We start from the raw sequence: 22,869 nt of genomic DNA, 5'->3' as shown, positions 1-22,869 counted from the left end.
CTACAAACGAGTTTATCTGTCCTCTGACCGAGTATTTTCTGGGTTCACCTGTGGGCCGCCCTGAGAAGGTTGTTTGGGTGCAGAGCACAAGTCTGTAGACTTCTGGATTATGTGGCCATAAAACTCATTCCAGAATGAGACTTGGGCTCTGGGAGTTACTCAATATAATTAATCGTTCCAAAGAAAGGATCCAACGATTGGAAAGTGATTGTGGACCTGAAGGTGGTTAATTTGATGTTGAAAGTGCCTCACTTTCGCATGGAGATGGTGCACTCAGTGATGGCACCGGGAGAGTTCCTAGCCTCCGTGGATCACACCAGGGGAGTTCTAGCCTCCCTGGATCTGACGGAGGTGTCTCTCCACATTCCCATTTTCCCGGAACACCAGAAGTATCTACTGGTCCTCTTTGCATATGTTCACCAAGTTTTACAGGATCGATGTGGCAGCCAAGCAGGATGATGCTTTTGGTGCCTCTGTCCCACCCTGATTTTTCAGAACCAACTACAGCACTGAGACCCTACTAGGAACACTAATGGACACAGCTAGACAGCATCTCTATACAGGCAAGAAAATCCTGCTCATACAACTAGACCTCTCTGCAGCCTTCGACCTGGTAGACCATGACATCCTCCTACAAACACTAGACTCCATAGGAATCTCACATAAGATACTCTCATGGTTTAAAGGCTTCCTACAATCCAGAACCTACAGGTTAAAACAAATAAAGAAAAATCAGAACCATGGTCCAACCCCTGCAGAGTTCCTCAGGAATCACCTCTTTCTCCCACACTATTCAATATATTCATAGCCTCCCTCAGCTCCTACCTAGACAAACATGGCATAAACTCATACAGCTATGCAGATAACATCACCATTTTCCTCTCCTTCGACCACCCAGAATCCACCATGGCAGGCACAATACACAGAACTCTCGAAATAGTAGCAACATGGATGACAAATCGCTAACTAAAACTTAATTCTGACAAAACAAAATTCATCCTCCTAGAAAACAGCAAAACTCCAACCTTAACAAACCTAGTAATAAACTCTATCATACCCCATTCAACCCACATTAAAACTTCTGGGAGTACTGTTCGACAGAGGCTGTACCATGCAACTACAAATCAACAAAGTAATAAAACCATCATTCGTGACTATGAGAAACCTAAGACAAATCCGAAAATTCTTCGACAGGAAACAATTCCAACTTTTGATACAATCTCTTATCCTTGGACTAATAGACTACTGCAACATACTATACCTCCCCTGCCCAGCAACCATGATGAAACAATTACAAACAATACAAAATACAGCCCTAAGACTCATCTACTCATTGAAAAAATATGATCAGATCACAGAAGCATACCACGACTCACACTGGCTCCCAATACAAGCAAGAATACACTTCAAATTCTACTGCCTACTATACAAAGCTGTTAATGGAGAAAGCCCAACCTACTGGAACAACCGACTAACCCAATCCACCTCAACCAGGAACAGGAGAACCCACTCACTATTCATACATCCACCAACCAAAAATGTCAAAAGAGGAAAACTATATGACAACCTAATGGCCACCAAAACAACTAAACTAGACAAACAAATCACCAATCTGCTATCTACGACCACAGACTACAAAACCTTCAAAAAAGAAACTAAAACCCCACTCTTCAAAAAAACACATAAAACCTGTTTAACACGACCAGTTCCTTCCCTAACTCCACCTACCACACACTCCACCCATATCTAATCTAAAATGTTTCTAATTACCCAACATGTTGCTCCTTAAGTTCTCGACAATTCTTATGTAATGCTTACGACAATTCTTATGTAATGTTACAACTCTTGTAACCTCCTGATAACTCTTGTGTAATCCGCCTTGAGCCGCAAGGTAATGGCGGAATAGAAATCACTAATGCAATGTAATGTAATGTTCCTGGCTGCTTTAAGACTGACTGAGGTAATGAGGTAGGAGGGGGAGGATTTTAAGTCTAGTTTGAGGCTTCCTACAAAGTCCTGGTGAGTAGACGGAAATAACCCACTGGTCCCAGAATAAAGTGTGAATTTACAAGAAAGATTAGCAAAGGTGTAAAACTAATCTTTTGTTTTAAATATTTTGTTTAGTATGTTGCGTGTGACATAGTTTGTATTCAGCAATTAGGAAAGTGCTGTTAATGGAGCTGTCTTCTTTTCTAAGATCTTTATAGTTCAGAAGTATATCTAGTAATTACAATGAAGACAAAAAATTCTACAATATTATAGGTTTAAAGAAAATGTGACTAGTGTGGAAGAAAGAGTTAATCTCTTTACCGCTGAAAAACAATTATAAGATTGTTTTTTTTAATGAAAAATAATATTATTTTTTACTTCCTTGTTTTCTTTTTGCCATTGAATTCTTGATTGCTTAATCTTCTCTTCAGGAATACATGTATGGAATATTCAGAGTAATACAACAAAACAATTTTATAGGGGAAATTACTTTTAATGGGAATCAATATGCAAAATTTTGTTTTTACAAAATTCCTCCTTATAAATGATATATTTTCTTTGTTTCTGTGTTAAAGGATTATTCTTGAGGGAAACTTCTGGGAATATGTCTTGGACATAGAGCTTTATTTACTTAACCATCTGTTCTGCTCTCTACACATTTCTAAACTTTTCTCTGTTCTGCTAGTTTGTCTTCTGTGTTTTTTCTGGATTTCTTGCATTACTGTGGGAGAGCTTCTAATGAATTGGAGCACAGGAAAGGTAAGAGCTTAAAAAACATTAGTCCCATGTCTTTTATTGGGCAATGTACTCTTACTTAATTTCCTTATTTTTAGTTTAACATTACTTTTCACCTTTTGCTTTTACTTTTTATTTATTAATGCAGCATAGTTATATCACATGCAGACAGCAAGCAAATTAGGTCAAACAGTGGGCTTCAGTGTTGATGCTTTGACATTGATTTAGTCCTTAAGTGTGGTTAGTGTTATGGAGGTTTCCCCTGTTAAGAATTCTAAGCAAGAGGTGATCCCTTTGATGCTGAGAGCATTGACAAAGTCCCTCATTTTTCCAGATTATTGATCTCATCTGTACAGGGTCAATTTTAGAATGGTGTTTCTTCATATAAATCACATTTTACATTAAAAAGGGGCTCTTATGAAATTGCATGTCCGTTTAAATATGCACACTGATAATATGAAGCCTAGATGTTCCCAGTGTTGTAGTTTGAGGATGGCAGAGGTAGAATTGGGATGAATACACTTACCGTATTTTTCTGTATAAGATGCACTTTTTCACCCATAAAAGTGGGTGCATCATATGGAGCGAATACAATTTTTTTTTTTTTTTTTTTAAATGCTCTTTTGCACAGATCCACCAACTCCTGCTGCTCCGAAGAACCTCGGGAACACAATGAAGATGCAGAGACCCAAGGAGACAGCACCTGATGAAAGGGAGAAAGTGCCATCACAGCAGCCTGTAGAGTTGCGGATACTCCCTTGGGTCCCGCTGCACAACACCGCCCGGGGGGGGGGGGGGGGATGAGTGTGAGTTCTGTGCTGCCATTTTATATAAGGGCAAACCAGAATTCTAGAACACGCTTAGGCCTCTCTCTCTGGGGTATATTTCACTAGCACATGCTCCCAGCTGTAAACATCGCCGAGAACCGCACAAGCGTCTCTTCTTGCCCACAACCGACATGGCCGCCGAGCCCTCGGTCTTCTCCTTTATGGCGACTGCCCAGTTATAACACAGCCTGTACTGGAAATCGCCTCCATGTAATGCTCGAGCTCTCTATAAGACGGTCTTAGATAAGAGCTTGTTTAAAAAAAAAAAAAAAGAAGTGGGGGGATTGAGTGGGGTGCCTAGTAATTGCAACTCCCGGAATAACTGAGGCTGGATCACTAGGGGTGGACTGGACCCCTATTTGAGCAACACAGCGGCTTCGGCCTCGGGCTGTTTATGGAAACCTAAGCAACAGCTGCTTCCTTCCGCCTGGGCTGTCACTTAGTGTTCGGGGTCTTTGCATGAACAGGTAACCCGGAGCATAATGATGGCTATTACTGAATGCTATATATATTTTTGTGTATAGGCCCTGGGGAATGGAGCAAGCTTCCATCAAATATTCTTCAGAAACTTTACGGAGTTTCAAAAAAAATTATTGAAGAAGCATTTTTTTTGGCACATGAAGTATTGTATTTGAATTTGGTACTCTAAATTTTATATAGTATGAAGAGCGCTGGTCACTCTATTTTCCTTTTACTGTTTGTAACTGTTTGTCGTAGGGAGGGGGACAGGGTGCAGAGCCTGGCAGAGAGTGAAGGGGGCTGAGTACAGAGCCTGGTATACTGTATATTAGTACATGATTTGGTTCAGAATAGTTTTTTTCTTGTTTCATACTCTAAATCTAAGATGCATCTTATGGAGTGAAAAATATGGCATTTTATGAAATATTTACATGCATATCTAGATTACACACACACTGACATCCTTGAAGCAGATTTGACTTTCTGTATGAGAATTTGTCCACAGTTATGGATGGATATGGGTGGCTGGGCAGCCAGCCAAGCAACTGACTGATTTCAGTGCCTTCTGTCTCATTGACTAGTAGCTCAGAGCAGATAACAGTCTGCACTAGAATCCTTTAATTTGTGTTCTTTAGCTCTGACAGATGTCTTTGATCTTTGCCACTACACTAAATGTTGAACATAAATGCCTTTCAGCTTTTCACCAGATAGCCTTTAGGCACACACCGTAATTGGAGTGTGGCTTTTGGATGTGGGCATTTGAGTGCCACTGCTTGGACAATGCAGTTTTTGCCCCTGTGACCTTTGGGCGCTGCTGCATTGGTGCTGGACTTTTGGGAATCCATACAGGCAATATTTTAAAGTTCTTTCCCCTTTCCTTTCTCCCTACACTCACTGTGATCTGTGCTTGGGGTTGTTTGCACCAGCAAAGGCATGGTGCTGTGGGTGGAGTAGTCCTCAAAACATATATAAAGCATAACTTCTCCAGGGGGCAGCATCTGGAAGAGTCCTCACAGAGAGGTCTGAGGGACCAGAAGAGACCTCAGGGAGACTGAGCGATGGGGAGAGTCCTCAGGGAGTGGAGACTGAGTGACAGGATGGTTCATGGGAGACCAGTGTACCGGTGGAAGCCTAGCTGATGGCGACTGGCAAGTGACCAGCGGAGGGACCAGAGGAAGTAGCCAGAAGACCCAGAGGTAGTAGCCAGAGATGTTTGAGGTCCTAGGTTGATTGAGGCTGGCGAGTGACCGGCAGAGGGACTGGTGGCGACCAGCGGAGACACTGGTAATGGTACTGCAAGCTGTCTGAAGACCCAGAAACAATGATGGTTTGAGAGGACCTGGTGAAGTACAAGAAACCCTGGGGCTGACAGTGACTGGTGGCGACCTGCGGAGAGACTGGTAATGGTACCAGAAGCTGCCCAAAAGTCTTGAAGTTCAGGGAGGGTTGGAGAGGACCCGGTGATGACCAGAGAAGTGTCCAAAGAGGTCTGGTCGTGTGTGTGAGTGAAGCATGTTTTTAATAAAGCCTAATGTTTTAGCAGAGCCTGATGTTGAAGGAAAAGAAAGAAGACCAGAAGTGACAGGTGATGACCGCTCGGCCTGATCACAGAATGTTATAATGTCTCTATATCACTCCATGGTGCAACCTCACCTTGAGTATTGTGTTCAATTCTGATCACTGTATTTCAAAAAAGATATAGTGGAATTAGAGCTCAAAGAAGAGCAACCAAGATGATAAAGGGGATGGAACTTCTCTCGTATGATGAGACTGAAGAGGTTAGGGCTTTTCAACTTGGAAAAGAGATGGCTGAGAGGAAATATGATTGAAGTCTACAAAATCCTGAGTGGTGTAGGACGTGGGTACAAGTGGATCAATTTTCTTACTCCATAAAAAAAATTACATAGAATAGGCGACACTTGCTGAAGTTACAGGGAAATACTTTAAAAATCAATAGGAGGAAATATTTTTTCATTCTGAGAATAGTAAAGTTCTGGAATGCGGTGGTAAGAGCAGTTAACATAGTTGGTTTTAAAAAAGGTTTGGATTAGTTCCTGGAGGAAAAGTCCATAGTCTGCTATTGAGATAGACATGGAGGAAGCTACTGCTTGCCCTGGATTGGTTGCATGGAATGTTTCTGCTATTTGTTTTTTTGCCATTGTGATCTGGATTGGCTATCAGGAACTTGGGATACTGGGTTAGATGAACCATTAGACTGACCCAGTATGGCTATTCTTAAGTTTTGTTGTACCTGTAGTAGGTGTCTGGTGTTTCAGGATCCAGTATAATTTTGGTAGTGCTGCCTATTAATTTGCTGTTTGAATCATGGAATTAGTGCTACTATTGGATGGCATGTTTGCTTTGTATATTTTAAGAGGAAATTTTTTTTTCCAGTTTGGTCTTTCAGAATGTGCTTGGTTGTAGAGAGATTTGCTACTATTGCTCGGTTGACATGAGAATCCAAAATGGTTTTGTATTGTGATTTCTGTAGAGAAATAATTTAGTTCTGATGTGTACCTGTTGGGTAGAGGTTGGCTTTTTGTGGATGCAGAGAATTTTACTTTTTTTTTTTTTTTTTTAAGAAAATAATTTCTATTAGGAAACAGCATGCAGAATACAAAGAACAATATTACAATCGTTAACCAGAAGAGACTCTCCAATGCACCACCACTGGATCCGGGGAGGGCGGGAGCCGCAGGCAGGTAGGTGCTCCTTCTGTCTGGGGAACGCTGGCTGCAGACAGGATGGTGGATGGGGACATCGTGTTTGGACCCTGAGCTCTCTGTCCTTCTTTTTGCTCACTCTTTAGTGCAGCGATCACAACATCGATGTTTACTCTGCGTTGGAGCACTCCTGCTTGTGCTTGCTGGCGTCAACTTTTTCCTGAGCAGGGATCACAAACTTCATGGCTCAGCTCTCCCTCGATGGGCTAGGAGTTTTGCAATCCATATCGTAGGTGTGTATGGCTTGGATCGGTGCAAAGTTTTCGCCCTTTTCTTTTTCCTGTTTCTACCTCGTGTCGGCTCCAGAGCACCTCCCTTCCCTGTGGTAAAGCAGCTCAAGATCTCTAATGGTTTTAACCTCTTGCCTTGTTGTTTTGTTGCAAATTTTAACGTACATGGAGTGGAACGTTTTAGAGGAGTTACAGATTTGGTTGTTTATACATACATAGGGGTTACAGTTGGATGACGTAGAGTGAGGCAGTTGAGAGGAGTTGCAAGCTTGGTTATTAATATAGACTTATGTTTCGGATAGTATTACTGCTTTACAATGCATTTGAATACTTTTATATACATATGGAAAGGGTTCAGAGTTAAAATTCTGGGCAAGTAGGTGGGAAGGGAAGGAAGGGGGGATTTGTTCAGAGATGTTTGGGGCTTTCATAGAACTAAAACTACACTGGCACTGGTATGGTAATCTTTGGTTTGAATTTTAAAATAAAAAAGAAAAAGAAATACAAGTGGAAATAAAGAAGTAAATAAGAAAACAGGTAAATGAATGGGGGTGGGTAGGAGGTGGGGCGGGGCATGGGCAGGGCTAGGGGGCCCAATGTACTTGTGTGCCTAGGGGCCCTCAAATAATTAATCCTTCCCTGCCTCCTCCCCAACTTGCTGGGTCAAAGAGGCAGCCAGCTGATCCAGAAACAGATCCTGACGGTGTTCCCTACCCAGGGCATACCAGAGCGCCATCTTATTATATTGAGCAGGCATATTCATGAAGAGGCTGTCCAACAAGGTGAAATGACTAGGGCACTCAGAAGTACCCTTGAGGGAGATGTAATAATGTCTAAGATGCAGGTATTGAAAAATAAACAATGATGGTCCACTTCTGCTGGGCCTGGTGAAAAGAAATAACAGATCCTGACAGTTGCAGTGTTATGAAGCTGTCCAATGTATCTGCAGCCCCTTTCCACCCATCCAGAAAAAGCTGTGGCACCCTGGCCTGCCGGAAAATCAGGATTAGCCTTCACTTCCAAAAATGGATCTCCATCAGTCCCAAGCCAGTTTCAAAAGCTGCAACAGTTATGATTACTTGTGTTTGTCCAAAAATGATTGCACTGCATCAGAAGAATCGAGCAAAAAAGTTTTATTCTCATGGGTGATCCTCACGCGGACCGGGTACTGCAGTGCAAACCTTATGCCCCGCTTGAACTGCTTGGAACAGTATGGAGAAAGGAGCCTTCATTGTTCATAAACACGTGTTGAAAAGTCTTGGAACATCAAGAGTTTATTGCTTTTATGTTCCAATACTCTTTTGCCTGTACTTATCCATGAGCTGAGCCTTTTTGGCATAATTGAAGATTTGGGCAATAACTGGCCTAGCCCTAAAATTCTCTTCTTTGAGGCCCCCCACCTGATGTACTCTCTCTGCTCAAAGGTGTGAACCATCCAATTCTAGAACTAACTCATGTGGCAGCCAAGGCTGTTCGAGGTCCTACAGTTCCTTGTCCTGTATAGTCTCTGGAACTCCAATTATGCAAATATTATTCTTTCTGCTCCTATTTTCTTGATCCTCGGCACACTCTTTGAGGATCAGTATCTGTTTCTTTATTGATGACAACTTCACAGTAAGTTCTCCCGTGACATCCTCTTGACTAGAAATCCGCTCCTCTACTTGTTGAATGCGAGCTGCTTGTGCCAATATACACTCAGATCATCCATGGCTGCATGCAGCTTAGAAAATTTATCATCAAGGATATCTGCCAGATTTTTGTGATCTCTTTAATGGCGGTATCCTGTGGCTAAATCATAAGGAGCTTTGGTCCTGCCAGAGCAAGATCCACCATAAATTGGAATTCACTGAATTTCGTTGAAGGCACAAAAGATAGTCCCAAAGCCAAAACTTGCTCATCATCTGGACTCATTTAGATAAATTGATTACCACTGATTGTTTTCTGTGTTCTTTGCTGTTGATCTTGTTTGTGGACTTTGTATTTGGGTCCCTCTTTCCTGACCTTTTCTGTAATTGAATCTGCATTCCTGTAATGTATCTGGAGTGGTAATGGGTGCTACTTTTGCACCTTCAGTCACCAATTTATATGTGTCTAACTTTTCAGGAAAAATCTTCAGTTGACGACATTTTTTTGGTGATATTTTTTGTTGTGGAAAGGCATACAGAAGGACTTAGTGTCTTTTGTGAAATGGTTAAAATCTTGTGATGAACATCTTAGTATACATTCAAAGTTCTGAACATGAGATACATTTTTTAGATATAACAGTTATACAGAATAACAACTGTTTTGAAATTAAAGTACGGTATTTACTAAATCCACTGACAGAAATCCTTTGTTGAGATATAAGTTGTCACCCAAGAAGGTTGATGGATAGTTTGTAATTCTTACAAATGCTGTGCATCAGTAGGAATTGTTCAGATGATAAGACATTTTTCATGCAAGCAAAGACTTTGATGGGCAAATTACATAGGTGCAAGAGGTTATCCTGAGAAAGTTATTTCAAGAACCTATAGAAGAGTGAAATTCAACAACAGGGATTTACTTTTTAATTCAAAAAGAAGGTCCAAGATGATTGTGAGAAAGAAGAGTGTGTGATGAAGAATTCTTCTAAGGGCTCTTTGATAATGAAAAATCATAAAAGTAAATTGGGACACAGTTAAAATGCATCCTGTTTTTAATGAAAGGGAACTGAGAATGGCCTTTTCTAGAGAAAAAAACGATTACAATGGGTCATTTTTTAATGTGGTTCATGTAACATTTGTGAGGTTACTATGCAATTGAAGGAATTTATTAATCCACCAGATGGTGCTAGCTCACTTTCCAGTGTAATAGGGGGATAGTATGCTGAAACAAGGGTCTTGCATCTGCTCCCGTGAGTCCATTGCAGGAGTTACTGATCACTTTCAGTACCACCTCCTCCCCCGTGCTCTCTGCTGCTCCCAGTCAGTTATTTCTTCTGAAAGCGAGCCTGCAGGAGCAACTTTAATCTGCTCAGTTTTCTTTCTTGCGGGTTTTTGTGGCATTTTGTGTTCCTGTTCAACTCCAGTGACTGCCTAGCCTGTGTGAAGGGAGCAGATTTCGGTCTGCAGCTGACTGGTGGATCCTGCAGGGATCTGATCAGCCAGCCTGCTTGAACTGTGAAGCTCAGGGGTTTCCCCTGCTGTTTGCTTACTCTTTTACTTGATCAGGAGTTCTAGCACAGCCAGTACAGGCACCAATTGCATTTCTTTGGAGTGTGCATGGTATTGGCTGCACTTTCCTCCCCCTCTTTATGGCATCTTGGGGGTTGAGGCTTAGTCTGGCCATGGCCTGACTGGCAGCTGAAGAGTCAGAAGAGGCAGCTTTCCTTGTGGCAGAAGTCCTCTCCTAATTCCAACTACCCTGAAAGGAGCTGTGGCAGGCTGCAGCACATCTTCCCAGTGTCTTGTCTGTGAGTAAGGCTGTCACAGCTCATAGGGCAGTTTGGGGAGGGAGGGTGTCTGAAATTGTGGATTTTGAGGTTATAATTTATTGTAGGCTTGTTCCCCCACCCCAGAAATCCTAAAATTGCTGGGTTTTTAGGTCCTCTGGTGAAGTTACAGCCATTTCTCAGTGGGAAATCCTGGTGGTGGCCATCTTAGATTTTCCTGATTTGACTTCTAAGTTCTCAAATTTCTTCAAAAAGCCTAAATTTTTTTTTCTAGCCATCAGGGATGGAGACCTCATGCTCCAATGACATGAATTCATGCAAGGTTTGTGCCAGTTGGGTACCCGAAGAGCATCCTTGCACTGCATGGGTCCCAAAGGGATGGGCTGGGTCAGGAACTGGTTGAGTGGAAAGCAAAAGAGGGTAGTGATCAATGACGATCGCTCTGAGGAAACGGATGTTATCAGCGGTGTGCCTCAAGGTTCTGTTCTTGGGCCTGTTCTTTTTAACATTTTATAAATGATATTGCTGAAAGGTTGTTGGGTAAGATTTGCCTCTTTGCGGATGATACAAATTACGCTTGATACGCTCAATTTCTAAATTTCTCGAGCCCAAATCCATCAACATATTAATTCATTCCCTGGTTATAGCCAAAATGGATTATTGCAATTCTCTTTTACTCAATATCTCACAAAAGGAAAAAAGAAGACTCCAAATTATTCAAAATACAGCTGTTAAACTTATCCATAATGCCAAAAAATACGACCATGTCACGCCCTTAATGATTGGTTACCATTGGCTTCCAATTAGCCACCGCATCACCTTCAAGGTATTATTTTTAGTATATAAAACATTAATTTTTAATGAACCCCAATTTGTAACTAGAATGCTCATCCCTCATAATACCCCTCGGTCTCTTCGGTCGACTTCTCAAAACCTCTTAACCATCCCCTCCCTGAAAATTGTAGGCACTAGAAGACACGATATGTTTTCGCTAATGGCTCCTCAACTGTGGAACTCATTACCTCAATATATTAGAGAAGAAAAGGATCTTACTTCCTTTAAAAAAATCTTTAAAAACCTATCTTTTTAAAAACGCATTCAACATTTAAATTTTAGACATACGACCATATGCTTTAGGTTTTTAACTTTTTACCCTCCCTTTCGACTTTCCCCTTTTTGTTTATTCTCTCTAACAAAGAATTGTAACTTTCCCCCCTATCCTCCTTGACTCATGTTTGTTTTAAACTTGTAAGTCTGATGTTATTTTGTTGGTTTTCACAACTATGTTTTTTAGAAAGTTGTACATCGCTTAGCAAATTGAATAAGCAATTCATCAAATATCAATAAAAACTTGAAGCTTGAAACATACCAAAATCAGCAATAAAGTAGACATGCCGGATCGTGTGAATAACATGAAGAAAGACCTGGTGAAACTTGAAGAATGGTCTGAAATTTGGCAGCTAAAATTTAATGCTAAGAAATGCAAGGTCATGCATTTGTGCTGCAAAAACCTGAGGGACAGTTTAGAGCAGCGGTCTCAAACACGCGGCCCGCGGGCCACATGTGGCTCTCCAGGTTTATTTGCAGCCCGCGGTCTGGACGCGATCAACAGCATTTCTCTTCTCCTTTCCCTTCCTTTTGGAGCAACAGTGTGTCTGGCCGGCTCGTTCTGTTCAAAGCCACGGGTTGATGGCTCCTCGCGCTATCCACTCCTGCATCAGAAGCCTCTCTGATGTCACAACATCAGAGAGGCTTCAGACGCAGGCGTGGATCTCGCAAGGAGCCGCCACCCACGGCTTTGAACGGAACGAGCCGGCCAGACACGCTGCTTCTCCACAAGGAAGAGAACGGATGGGAAGGGGAAAGAGAAATGCTTCTGCTACATAGGAAAGGGAGACCCTAGGGAAATGGTGCTGCTGCTGCTGCTGTACAGGGAAAGGGAGAGGGAGGGAAAAGGGATGAGAAATGCCTCTCCTGCACAGGAAAGGGGGAAGGGAAATGCTGCTTCTGTTACTGCTGCACCCAGTTGGGGAAAGAGAGGGAAAGAAGGAGAAGGGAGAGGAGAGGAACAAGAGAAGAAGCCAAGTTCATGGGAGGGAGGGAAGGAAAAGAGATATCAGACCATGGAGGGGGAGGGTGAGATGCCAGGGCATGGGGGAAGGGAAGGAGACAGATGCCAGACCAGGGAAAAGGAAGGAAGGAGGGAGGGAGAGAAAGGAAGGAAAGAGATGCCAGACCATGGAAGTAGGACGGACAGAAGAGAGAGATAGGAAGGGAAGGTAAGACATTGAAACTTAGATTTTGAAAAGAAAGCAGAAAAATTGAACATTAAGTTAATGCCAAAGATGGATGCAAGGCAAAAAGTGAAGACAGAGAGAAAAACAGTCAAAGGACAAGAAGGCCCTGGAAACATAGTTGAAAGCACAGAAAAATAAAGTCACCAGACAACAAAGGTAGGGAAAATGATTTTATTTTCAATATAGTGAGTGAAATGTGCCAGTTTTGAGAAAGAAAAGATATTAAACTTTAAATGTGAGGGCTGCAGAAAAAATAGAGTACTTGGAGGGCCGCAGAAAAAATAGTTAATGTCTTATTAAAGAAATGACAATTTTGTATGAGGTAAAACTTTATAGTTTATATATCTTTCCTTTTAACTGTTAAAGGAAAGTTTTATAAACTATAAAGAGTTTTACCTCATGCAAAATTGTCATTTCTTTAATAAGACATTAACTATTTTTTCTGCGGCCCTCCAAGTACCTACAAATGTAAAATGAGGACCCGATTTCGTAGATAAAATTCAAACACTACATCTCAATCAAACTGGCTTCCGTAAGAACCATTCAACAGAACACTCCCTTATAGGTCTCAACACAACCATCCATTATTTTCTTGACCAACACAAATCGGTGCTTCTCATCTCCCTGGATCTTGCCGCAGCCTTTAACACAATAGATCATCAACTTCTGATCCTTAGACTAGTCTCTATTGGAATCTCAAACCAGGTTCTTGAATGGTTTAAACGCTATTTCTCTGAAAGAACTTCAACTGTACATTTCAACAATTCCATATCAAAGACTTTTAAAACTCACTTTAGCATTCCACAAGATTCAATATTATCCCCTTTGTTGTTCAATATTTACCTTGTCCCACTATTAACTCTGCCAATCAATCGGTTTTACAGTTTACACATATGCCGATAACATCCAAATTCTACATGTCATTGATTCATCTAACTCAAATGATATTATCTCCATTAACCTCAAACTAGTTAAAATTCATGACTGGCTAAACTCGAATATGCTTTCTTTAAGCATTACAAAAACAAGCACTGTTCTCTTCCCTTGGAAAGAAGGATTGCAATTAGTTTCACCGATATCCATCAATAACTTTCCACTTGAATCTACTGTATCTACAAAAATTCTAGGTGTCATTATTGACAATAAACTAGTGCCTTGGTCAAAAATTGTTTCTATAAGCTCAGGATGATCCGATCCTTAGTTCCTCTTTTGAACCCTAAGTCTCTCAACATTTTAATTAATTCTCTCATCATATCTAAAATCGATTATTGTAATTCCCTTTACAAAGGACAGTGTCAAAAAGATATTAGGCATCTCCAACTCATTCAAAATATGGGCATAAAAATGATTACGAACTTGAAAAGATTGGATCATGTTACTACATTATTAAAGAATGCACACTTGTTACCCATTATGCACCGAATTACATATAAAATTGCCTTATTAACTTTCAAAACTCAAAAGACTAATGCCTCCCCTTTCCTAGATAGACTTTTAATACCATAAGATCCTCCCAGAACTTTAAGGTCCGCCTCGCAGCATACCCTCAACGTCCCTTCACTTAAAATAATTGGCACTCGTTGTGCCATCATTTTTCGGTCACTGCTCCTTTCATCTGGAACTCTCTCCCACTTTATATTAGAGCAGAACAAAGTTTGGACAAATTCAAGAGTACTTTAAAATGTTTTCTTTTTAAAGATGCCTACAATTGAGTTTTCAAATCCTTTAGTCTTTTATTCGTGAAGCCAATCCCTACCTGTTCTTATCCCATTGTTTTAATCCTTTTGCATTTACTTCACTTATAAATTGTAGTTCTCCCTTTTTTCTTCTTGTTTACAATTGCCCTTTCCCAATCAAGTCTGTCTGTTGTATGAAGATTCTATCTATCTGTTTGTTCTCCCATTTTATATTTTAGCTTTTACTTGTATAACGCTTTGAATGCCATGAAAAGCGGTTAATCAGAATTTTAATAAATTATGAAACTAAACTATGAAGTTCACAGGCTGTTTAGATCAGTGGTTCCCAACCCTGTCCTGGAGGAACACCAGGCCAATTGGGTTTTCAGGCTAGCACTAATGAATATGCATGAAGCAAATTTGCATGCCTATCACTTCCATCATATGCAAATCTCTCTCATGCATATTCATTAGGGCTAGCCTGAAAACCCGATTGGCCTGGTGTTCCTCCAGGACAGGGTTGGGAATCACTGGTTTAGATCATCTGCTCTGATGGATCTTCTTGTTGAGTCTCTGAAGGAGCTCAAAATTGATCTTCCTCAACCTTCTTCCCACTGTTCCCTGTTGAGCGGGGTACACTCAGCCTACCGTCTTTCCATGGCACCCGGATATGAAAGTCCTAATTTCTGAGCACTGGGAGAACCCAGAGGGTTCCCTTAAAGTGGCAAAAGCAATGTCCAAGCTATATCTTATGGCTCGGGAGTTCCAGCAAATGTTTACTATGCCTAAAGTGGACTCTCTAGCAGCTCAGGTGACAAAATGCACGTTCCTTCCCAGTGAGAGGGGCATAGTGCTTAAGGATAAACAGGATCGCAGGATGAACATGTTGCTTTAGAGGCAGTTTGTTTCTGGCGGTGTGGGCTGCTGCGGCAGCTACGGCAGCCTCCTTTGTGGCTCAAGTATTCCATTCTAAATTTCCTGACCTGACCTGAGTGGCTCAAGCATTCGGATCCTCCCAGCTGTTGCTGGTGGGAGTGGACTATGTGGCTGATGCTTTGTATGATCTGCTTCGGGTAGTGGACAAAGTCTCAGCTTATTTTGTTTCTGCTTGCTGAATCCTGTGGATCAGACATTGGGCTGGGGATTCTACCTCCAAAGCCATGCTCAGCAGGATTCCTTTCAGGGGCAATATGCTGTTTGGCCAGGGGTTGGGTTGGATGACCTCATGGCTATTGTCTAGGATTGCCATTCAAAGTCACTCTAAAGGGGAAGCCTGTCGGTCCTTTTGCAGTTCCCGTCATGCCTGTCTTTTTTTCCTCTGGGTCCTTGACCCAGAGGTTCTTTCAAGTTTATTAAGTATTTGATATCCCACCTATCATTACACTGAGGCGGTTTCCATAAAAATAAAAATTGTTACAAACATAGGAGAATAGAAAAAAATCACATTAGGACATATAATCAATAGAACAAATGACAAAAAGACACTCAAAAGGGGGGAAGGGAATAAATACAATATTCAAATAAAATAAAAAGTCAAACGGGATTACACAATAGGGAGGGGAAGGGTAAAGCGCTGTATTACCTAGAAATAGAGAGTTCTTAAGGAGCAAAGGCATCTTTAAATAGAAAAGTTTTCAGTTTCGTCCTATATATGGGTAAAGAGGGTTCAAAGCCCACAGCAGAAATTCTCCAGAAATAGAAAAGCCCAGGGCTCTGCCTCCTGCCCAGGGGGTCAGCCCAAGGTGTCACAATGATGCCAGGCCCCCAGCCTCCCTGAGTAATATCGGAGTCAGGCTGCAAGACTTCCTGGCAGCTTGGGAGGCTATCATGATCGACCGATGGGTTCTGGAAATCATCAGGGATGGCTACAGGTTAGAGTTTGCTCATCCTCTCACTGCCTAGTTCATGGACTTGCCTGCAGGCAGACCAGAGAAAGCAGCCCAAGTCCAGGCAACTGTCCAAAGGTTATTGGATGTTCAGGTGATCGAGCAGGTGCCAGATGCAGACTTGGGCTCTGGCAGATTCTCCATATACTTCGCTGTGCCCAAGAAAGGCTCAGAGGATTGGAGGCCCATCCTGGACCTCAAGTATGTCTCAAAGTGCCTCATTTTTATATGGAGACTCTCTGGTCGGTCATAGCCTCAGTTAAGCTGGGGGAGTTCCTGGCGGTGCTGGACTTGACAAAGGCATAGCGCCACATCCCAATAATTCGGATCACAGGCGCTTCCTTTGGTTTCATGTCCTGGAGCAGCATTTTCAAGTCAAGGCTCTCCTGTTTGGTCTGGCTGCAGCCCCCCGGACCTTCCCCAAGGTGATGTCTGTCATGGTGGCTCACCTCTGCAAATTGGGTTGGCTGATCCAGCCTTATTTGAACAACTGGCTCATCAGGGTGTCTTTGCAGGAGAAAGCAGAGAGAGCGGTTCAGACCGTTTTGATGGCACTTCAAAACGTGGGATGGATTGTCAACCTGAAGAAGAGCCAGCTTTAGCCCGTTTAATCCCTGGAGTATCTGGGTGTCTAATTTGATACGAAAAACAGGCCGGGTTATTTCAGAGGCATGCCTGGGATTATCTTCAGGGCCTGAGCTTGATGGTGGCCATGATAGGCCATGGGCAGAGTGCATATCGCCTCCTGAAGCACTCTTCTCTCTCCCTGGTCTCTGCAGATGGACCCCCTCTTCATATTCGATTGCCCTAGATGATAGAGACCCACAGCAGCATGTCCTGATGGCTTCACCCTCAGTCTCTGTCCTCGGGGGATGTCTCTAAGGATCAACTCTTGGACCACACTGTCAATGGATGCCAGCTTACTGGGCTGGGGAGTGCACTGCAAGGATTACCCAGTGCAGTGGCAATGGTCCCCATCACAGTGCTGTTGGTCCATCAACAGGCTGCAGCTTCAAGCCATCCGCTTGGCGCTGATTCAGTTTTTTCAGCCCCGGTTATTGAACAGAGAGGTCAGTGTTTTCTGGCAGTGTGACAGCAGTGGCTTACATCAACAAGCAAGGAGGCACCAGGAGTATCAGCTTCCAGAAGGTGGTTAAAGCTATTTTCTGCTGGGTGGAGACTCATCTTCTGGCCATCACTGCAGCTCATGTCACTGGAGTGCAAAACATACAGACAGACTTTCTCAGCAGGTAGTCATGATCTTTGCTAGTAAGTTTTGGAAGTTGTCTATTCTCTTCATTAATGCTTACGCAGAGAAAATGTTAATTATCATTTACAAGTTTCGGGGTTTTTTTCAAAGATGTCAAGGCAGATTACTTTAAAATATGCAATATCACCTCAGTAACTATAGAAAAATAGACAAATATAGTGCAAAATATAGACAGCAGATATAAATTCTCAAAACAAACACATTTTGATCACTAAATTGAAAATAAAATCATTTTTCCTACCTTGGTTGTCTGGTGATTTCATGAGTCTCTTGGTTGCACTTCTTCTGACTGTGCATCCAATCTTTCTTTATTCCTTTTGCATCCAACATTTCTTTCACAATCCAGCCCCATCCCCTTTGGGTCCAGGTCTCTCTCTCTCTCTCTTTTCCCTCTGTTACCCTCCCCAGATCCAGTGTCAGTTCTCCTTTGTACCTTTGTTCCAGGTCTCCCTCTCTGTCTGAACCTCCCATAGTCCTACATCTGCCTCCTGTCTTTCCCCTTTCGTCCAGGCCTTTCTCTCTGTAGTCTTTCTAATCTGCTTACAACCCCCCTTCTCTGCCTCTTTCTCTCCTTCCTCCCAGCAGATTTTAGCATATCTCTCTCCTCCTTTTTTCCTTTCAGATCTAGTATCTGTCTCCTTCCTCTTTTCAGGTCTGGCATCTGTCTCCTTCCCTTCCTCCTGTTCTTCCCTGGTCTTCTTTCTCAATTTATTTTCTGCCTCTGTCTAAATTCTTTTTTACTATTCAGTCTTCAATTTCCCTCTTTCACTGTGTCTACCTATAGCTTGCCACTTCTTTTCCTCACCCCTTCCAGTATCTAACTCTATCCTCTTCCCTTAATCCAGCATGTGCCCTTTTTTCTTTCTCCTCCCCACTTCCTTCCAGCGTCTGCTCCCCCTCTCCCTCACACTTCCATTAAGTGTCTGTCTCCCTCTCTCTACCCTTTCCATCTACTGTTCACCCTCTGTCTCGCCCCTTTCATTCACTGCTCTCTCTGCCCTTTCCATCCAGTGTCTGCCCCCCCTTTCTCTCTCTCTCTCTCTCTCTTTCTTCCATATGGCATTTTCCCTCTTTCTATGCTCCTTCCATAAGCTATCTATCCTGTGCCCCTTCTCTCCTTTGTACATGATTGATTTCAGCTATGCCACCTCTCCATTTTTCTCTCTCTGTCACCACCCCCTCCCCTATGCTCTGGCATCTCTCTCTTCTCCTTTATTTCCTTACCACCCCGCGGTCTGGCATCATCCCTTCCCTGATTCCCTGACATCTCTCTCCTTTCATTTTCTTCCATCTCTCCCTCCCCCTCCATGCTCTGACATCTCCTCCTTCCTTTCCCCCTTCCTTTTCCCTTGGTCTAGCATACCTTCCTCCTTCCCTTCATGCACTGGCATCTCCTCTTCCCTCCAAGCCCTGGCATCTCCTTTCATTCCCTCCCTCATCTTCCTTCTCTCTCCAGTTGGGTACAGAAACACTCTCCCCAATTCTTTCCCCCTCTGCTCCCTTTCCTCCTTCTGTCACCCAAGGCCTGGTGTCATGAACGTCTTCTGGCAGCATCAGCATTCACAATTCACTGCTGTTGCCGGCTTCCGGCCTTCCTCTCTGTCGGATCCTGTCTTCATGAAAACAGGAAGTAGGCAGAACCCGGCAGAGAGGAAAGCCTGAAGCCAGCAAAAGCAGCGAATTGTAAATGCTGCTGCTGCTTGAAGAAGGTAATGGCGCCAGGCCTTGGAGCACCTGAGGCAGACCGCTTCTCCCCCCTTCCAGCCGAAACCCATTGACTCTCCTATCTCTCCCTCCCATGCGAACCCTGCCGACCATCCCACGCGAGATGACCAACCAACTGACCGAGCAACAAACCTCCCTTCAGCAGCGTTGGCAGCCGCAGCACTCTAAACAGGCTGCTTTGCAGTTTTCTTCTGCTGGTGATTTCCTCTTCTGTGTCACTGATGATATCATCATTGATGCGGCAGAGGGATTCACCGGCAGGAGAAAGCTGCGAAGCAGCCTGTTTAGAGTGCTGTGGCTGCCAACGCTGCTGGAGGGAGGTTTGTCACTCGGTCGGTCATTTGGCATGGGAGAGTCGGCGGGGTTTTGCATGGGAGGGAGAGATAGGAGGGTCAGCGGGGCCTGGAGCGATGATGCTGCTGCTGCTGAATCCAGGCTGCGATCCCCTGTCCTGTTATTCCCACTCACAGCTTCGGGACGCCGTCTCTGAAAACAGGACATTTCGGCGTCCCGAAGCTGTGAGTGGGGACAATGGGACAGGGGATCTGAAAAAGGGACAGTCCCATTCAAAACGGTCACCTTACTTATATCCCTTCCCAGCGCATCCCAGGATGCACCAGGGAGGAGAAAGCCTGCCATTTTGAAGAGGCAGGCCTGCTACCTGGAGGGAGTTGGCATCCCTCCGGCCAGCCTTTGTGAGCAAGGTGTAGTGGGGGGGGGGGGGCAGGTGGTCGTCGGAGGCACGAGGAGGGGGGGTGTCATCGCGGGAGGTTGCTTGGTTGCAGGAGAGAGTGGACACCCTCCCGCTGCCGGAGGTGTGTGTGTCAGGTTTGTTGCTTGTTGGTGGCAGGAAGGGAGTGGACATCTCTCCTGCTGCCGGGGGGGGGGGGGGTTTGCTTGACAGCGTCAGTGGGAGTGAGTGGGCATCCCTCCTGCTGATCTTCGATTTGGGGGTCTTTTTTAAAAAATTTGTGGGTGTATTCTGTGTATATACCGATCACTATTACCAGCGATTGGCACATGCATATTTAGCAACCCTCTGTGACTCTCTGCAAACTTCAATTGCACGTTTTTTAAAAGAATGATTCGCCTTTTTTAAATTGTTACAATAGCAGCCCATCGGATTTTACCACAAACATTAGAAAATCTTCCCCTGAGTGGAATGGAGTGGGTAGATGTGAATCACTCATTTACTCTTAACAAATATATTAGGACTAGGGGGCATGTGATGAAGCTACTAAATAGTAGAGTAGATTTAAAACCAGAGAAAATATTTCTTTACTCAAAGTATAATTAAACTCTGGAATTCGTTGCCAGAGATGTGGTGAAAACAGTTCACTTAGCTTAGAAAAGGTTTGGATAATTTCCCAAAACAGAAGTCCACAAGCCATTATTAAGATGGACTTGAGAGAAATTTTCTGCTTATTCCTAGGATAAGCAGCATAAAGTCTGTTTTACTCCTTGATATCTTGCCAGATACTTGTGACCTGGGTTGACTACTGTTGAAAACAGGATACTGAAGTGAATGGACCTTCGGTCTGTTCCAATATGTCAACTTTTACCTGCGTGTTCCCTGATCTGTATGTCCGTGGCAGGTAAGAGTACGCATGCGCGCTTAGGGTTCTATTCTAGGAAATACGATCGCCAGCAGATAACACGCTGCGACTCCCCCCCCCCCCCCCGGCACACCCAAAACCCCTGTTGACCCTCCCAGCCGAACCTCCCACCGCGAGACGAATACAAACCTCCCGGCTCCAGCAGCATCCGAGGCACAGTAAACACGCTGCTTTGTGCCTGATTTCCTCTGCCACATCCCTGATGACATCATCAGAGACGCAGCAGAGAAAATTAAGGCAGTAGAAGGCCGTGAAGCAGTGTGTTTACTGTGTCTCAGACGCTGCTGGAGCAGGGAGGTTTGTCGGCCATCTAGCGGTGGGAGGGTCGGATGGGAGGGTCATTGGGGTTGGCTGCACGGCTGCGGTAGTGGCGGAGCGGTAAATGGAAACATGCTGCTCAGTGGAATGTGAGGGAGGCAGGCAGGCTGGCTTCGGGGGGTTGGGGGGTTAAATGGAAACATGCTGCTCAGGGGGATGGGAGGGAGGCAGGCAGGCTGGCTGGCATCAGGGGGGACAAAGTCTGGAAGATAGTGATGGGGACATAGGAAGGAGGCACTGGGGACTCTAAGGACATAGAAAGGGGCACTAAGCAGGATAGAGGCACTGAGGGCACTAAGGACACAGTATGCAGGCACTGGGGCATTAAGGACACAGTACGCAGGCACTGGGGCACTAAGGACACAGGACGGAGACACTGGAGCACTAAGGACACAGGACGGAGGCACTGGGGCCACTAAGGACACGGGAAGGAGGCACTGGGGGCACTAAGGACATGGGAAGGAGGCACTGGGGGCACTAAGGACGTAGGAAGGGGTACTAAGAATATGGGAAGGAGGCACTAGGGACACTAAGGACATAGGAAGGGGCACTAAGGACATAGGAGGCACTGAGGACACTAAGGACATAGGGAGAGACACAGACAGAAAAAATGACAGACAGACAGGCAGCGTCCAAGGAGAGAGAGACAAAGAAAAAAAAAAACCCAGACAGACAGACATCTACTCTAGCACCCGTTAATGTAACGGGCTTAAACACTAGTAGATAGTATAACATAGTAGGACAAAATGTGCCAGGGTCTTGCTTATTAAAAACACTACATTGAAAATCTGTTCCAGTTGAACATCTATGTTCATTTAGTGGAAGGTTTCCAAGCAGTTAAAAAGTCCTGGATATGTTGTAGAATACTGAGAGCAGACATTAGAGACTGCTTAGTTTCCAGGCTGTGAGAACTAGGGACTTCAAATTTGGATGAAGAAAATAGCACCCCTATTGTGCTGGGAATTGTGTACCTTTTACACAGTTGATTCATGTTACACTTCTCCCTCAATATTTGCGGGGGTTAGGGGCAGAGCCAGCCTGTGAATATTAAAAAAACGCTAATAATATTTGGGCCGGTTTTGACCCCACCTTCCCCCAGAATCCTGGACCTTACCTTAAGCCCTCTGAGACTCCCTGGAACCATACCTGGGGGTCTAGTAGGCTTTCAGGGCATGAGTGATCTTCCTATGCTCCTGCCCCGTGCAGATCACTTATAGGAAATGGCTGCCGTGAGCTCCCGTCGTAGTCTTGAGAGAATACAGGAGCTCATGGCAGCCATTTCCTATGAGTGTCCTGTGAAAGATCCTGTGCTAGACCGCTCCTGTTCAATATATTTATCAATGACCTGGAGACGGGGACGAAATGTGAGGTTATTAAATTTGCTGATGACATCAAACTCTGCAGCAGGGTTAGAAACACGGAAGACTGCGAAGACCTGCAAAGAGACCTAACGAGACTGGAAGAGTGGGCAAAAAAGTGGCAGATGAGTTTTAATATAGAGAAAAGACAAGGTCATGCATGTAGGGAAAAAGAACCCGATGTTCAGCTACAAAATGGGAGGATCACTGCTAGGGGTGAGCAACCTTGAAAGAGACCTGGGGGTGATGGTGGACACAACATTGAAAGCATCAGCATAATGTGCGACAGCCTCAAAGAAAGCGAACAGAATGTTGGGTATCACTAAAAAGGGTATCACGACCAGGACGAAG

The 22,869-nt window shown here is 43.9% G+C and overlaps 1 protein-coding gene across 6 annotated transcripts in view; it reads left to right on the top strand.

Moving 5' to 3' along the window:
* Window positions 1–22,869, top strand: part of RECK (reversion inducing cysteine rich protein with kazal motifs) — a 381,558-nt gene that overhangs the window by 157,728 nt on the left and 200,961 nt on the right. The window contains exon 6 of one of the 6 annotated variants that reach the window (XM_033929634.1): window positions 2,675–2,748. The exons of the other annotated variants lie outside the window; for them this stretch is intronic. Within the exon in view, the coding sequence (XP_033785525.1) occupies window positions 2,728–2,748 (21 nt within the window). The 5' untranslated portion in view covers window positions 2,675–2,727. The remainder of the gene's footprint in view (window positions 1–2,674; window positions 2,749–22,869) is intronic. 6 annotated transcript variants of the gene reach the window in all.

The sequence above is a fragment of the Geotrypetes seraphini genome, chromosome 2 (genome assembly GCF_902459505.1).
Source record: "Geotrypetes seraphini chromosome 2, aGeoSer1.1, whole genome shotgun sequence".
Lineage (NCBI taxonomy): Eukaryota > Metazoa > Chordata > Amphibia > Gymnophiona > Dermophiidae > Geotrypetes > Geotrypetes seraphini.
Note: the sequence above shows the minus strand (reverse complement) of the source record. Positions and strands in the feature narration are given on the sequence as shown.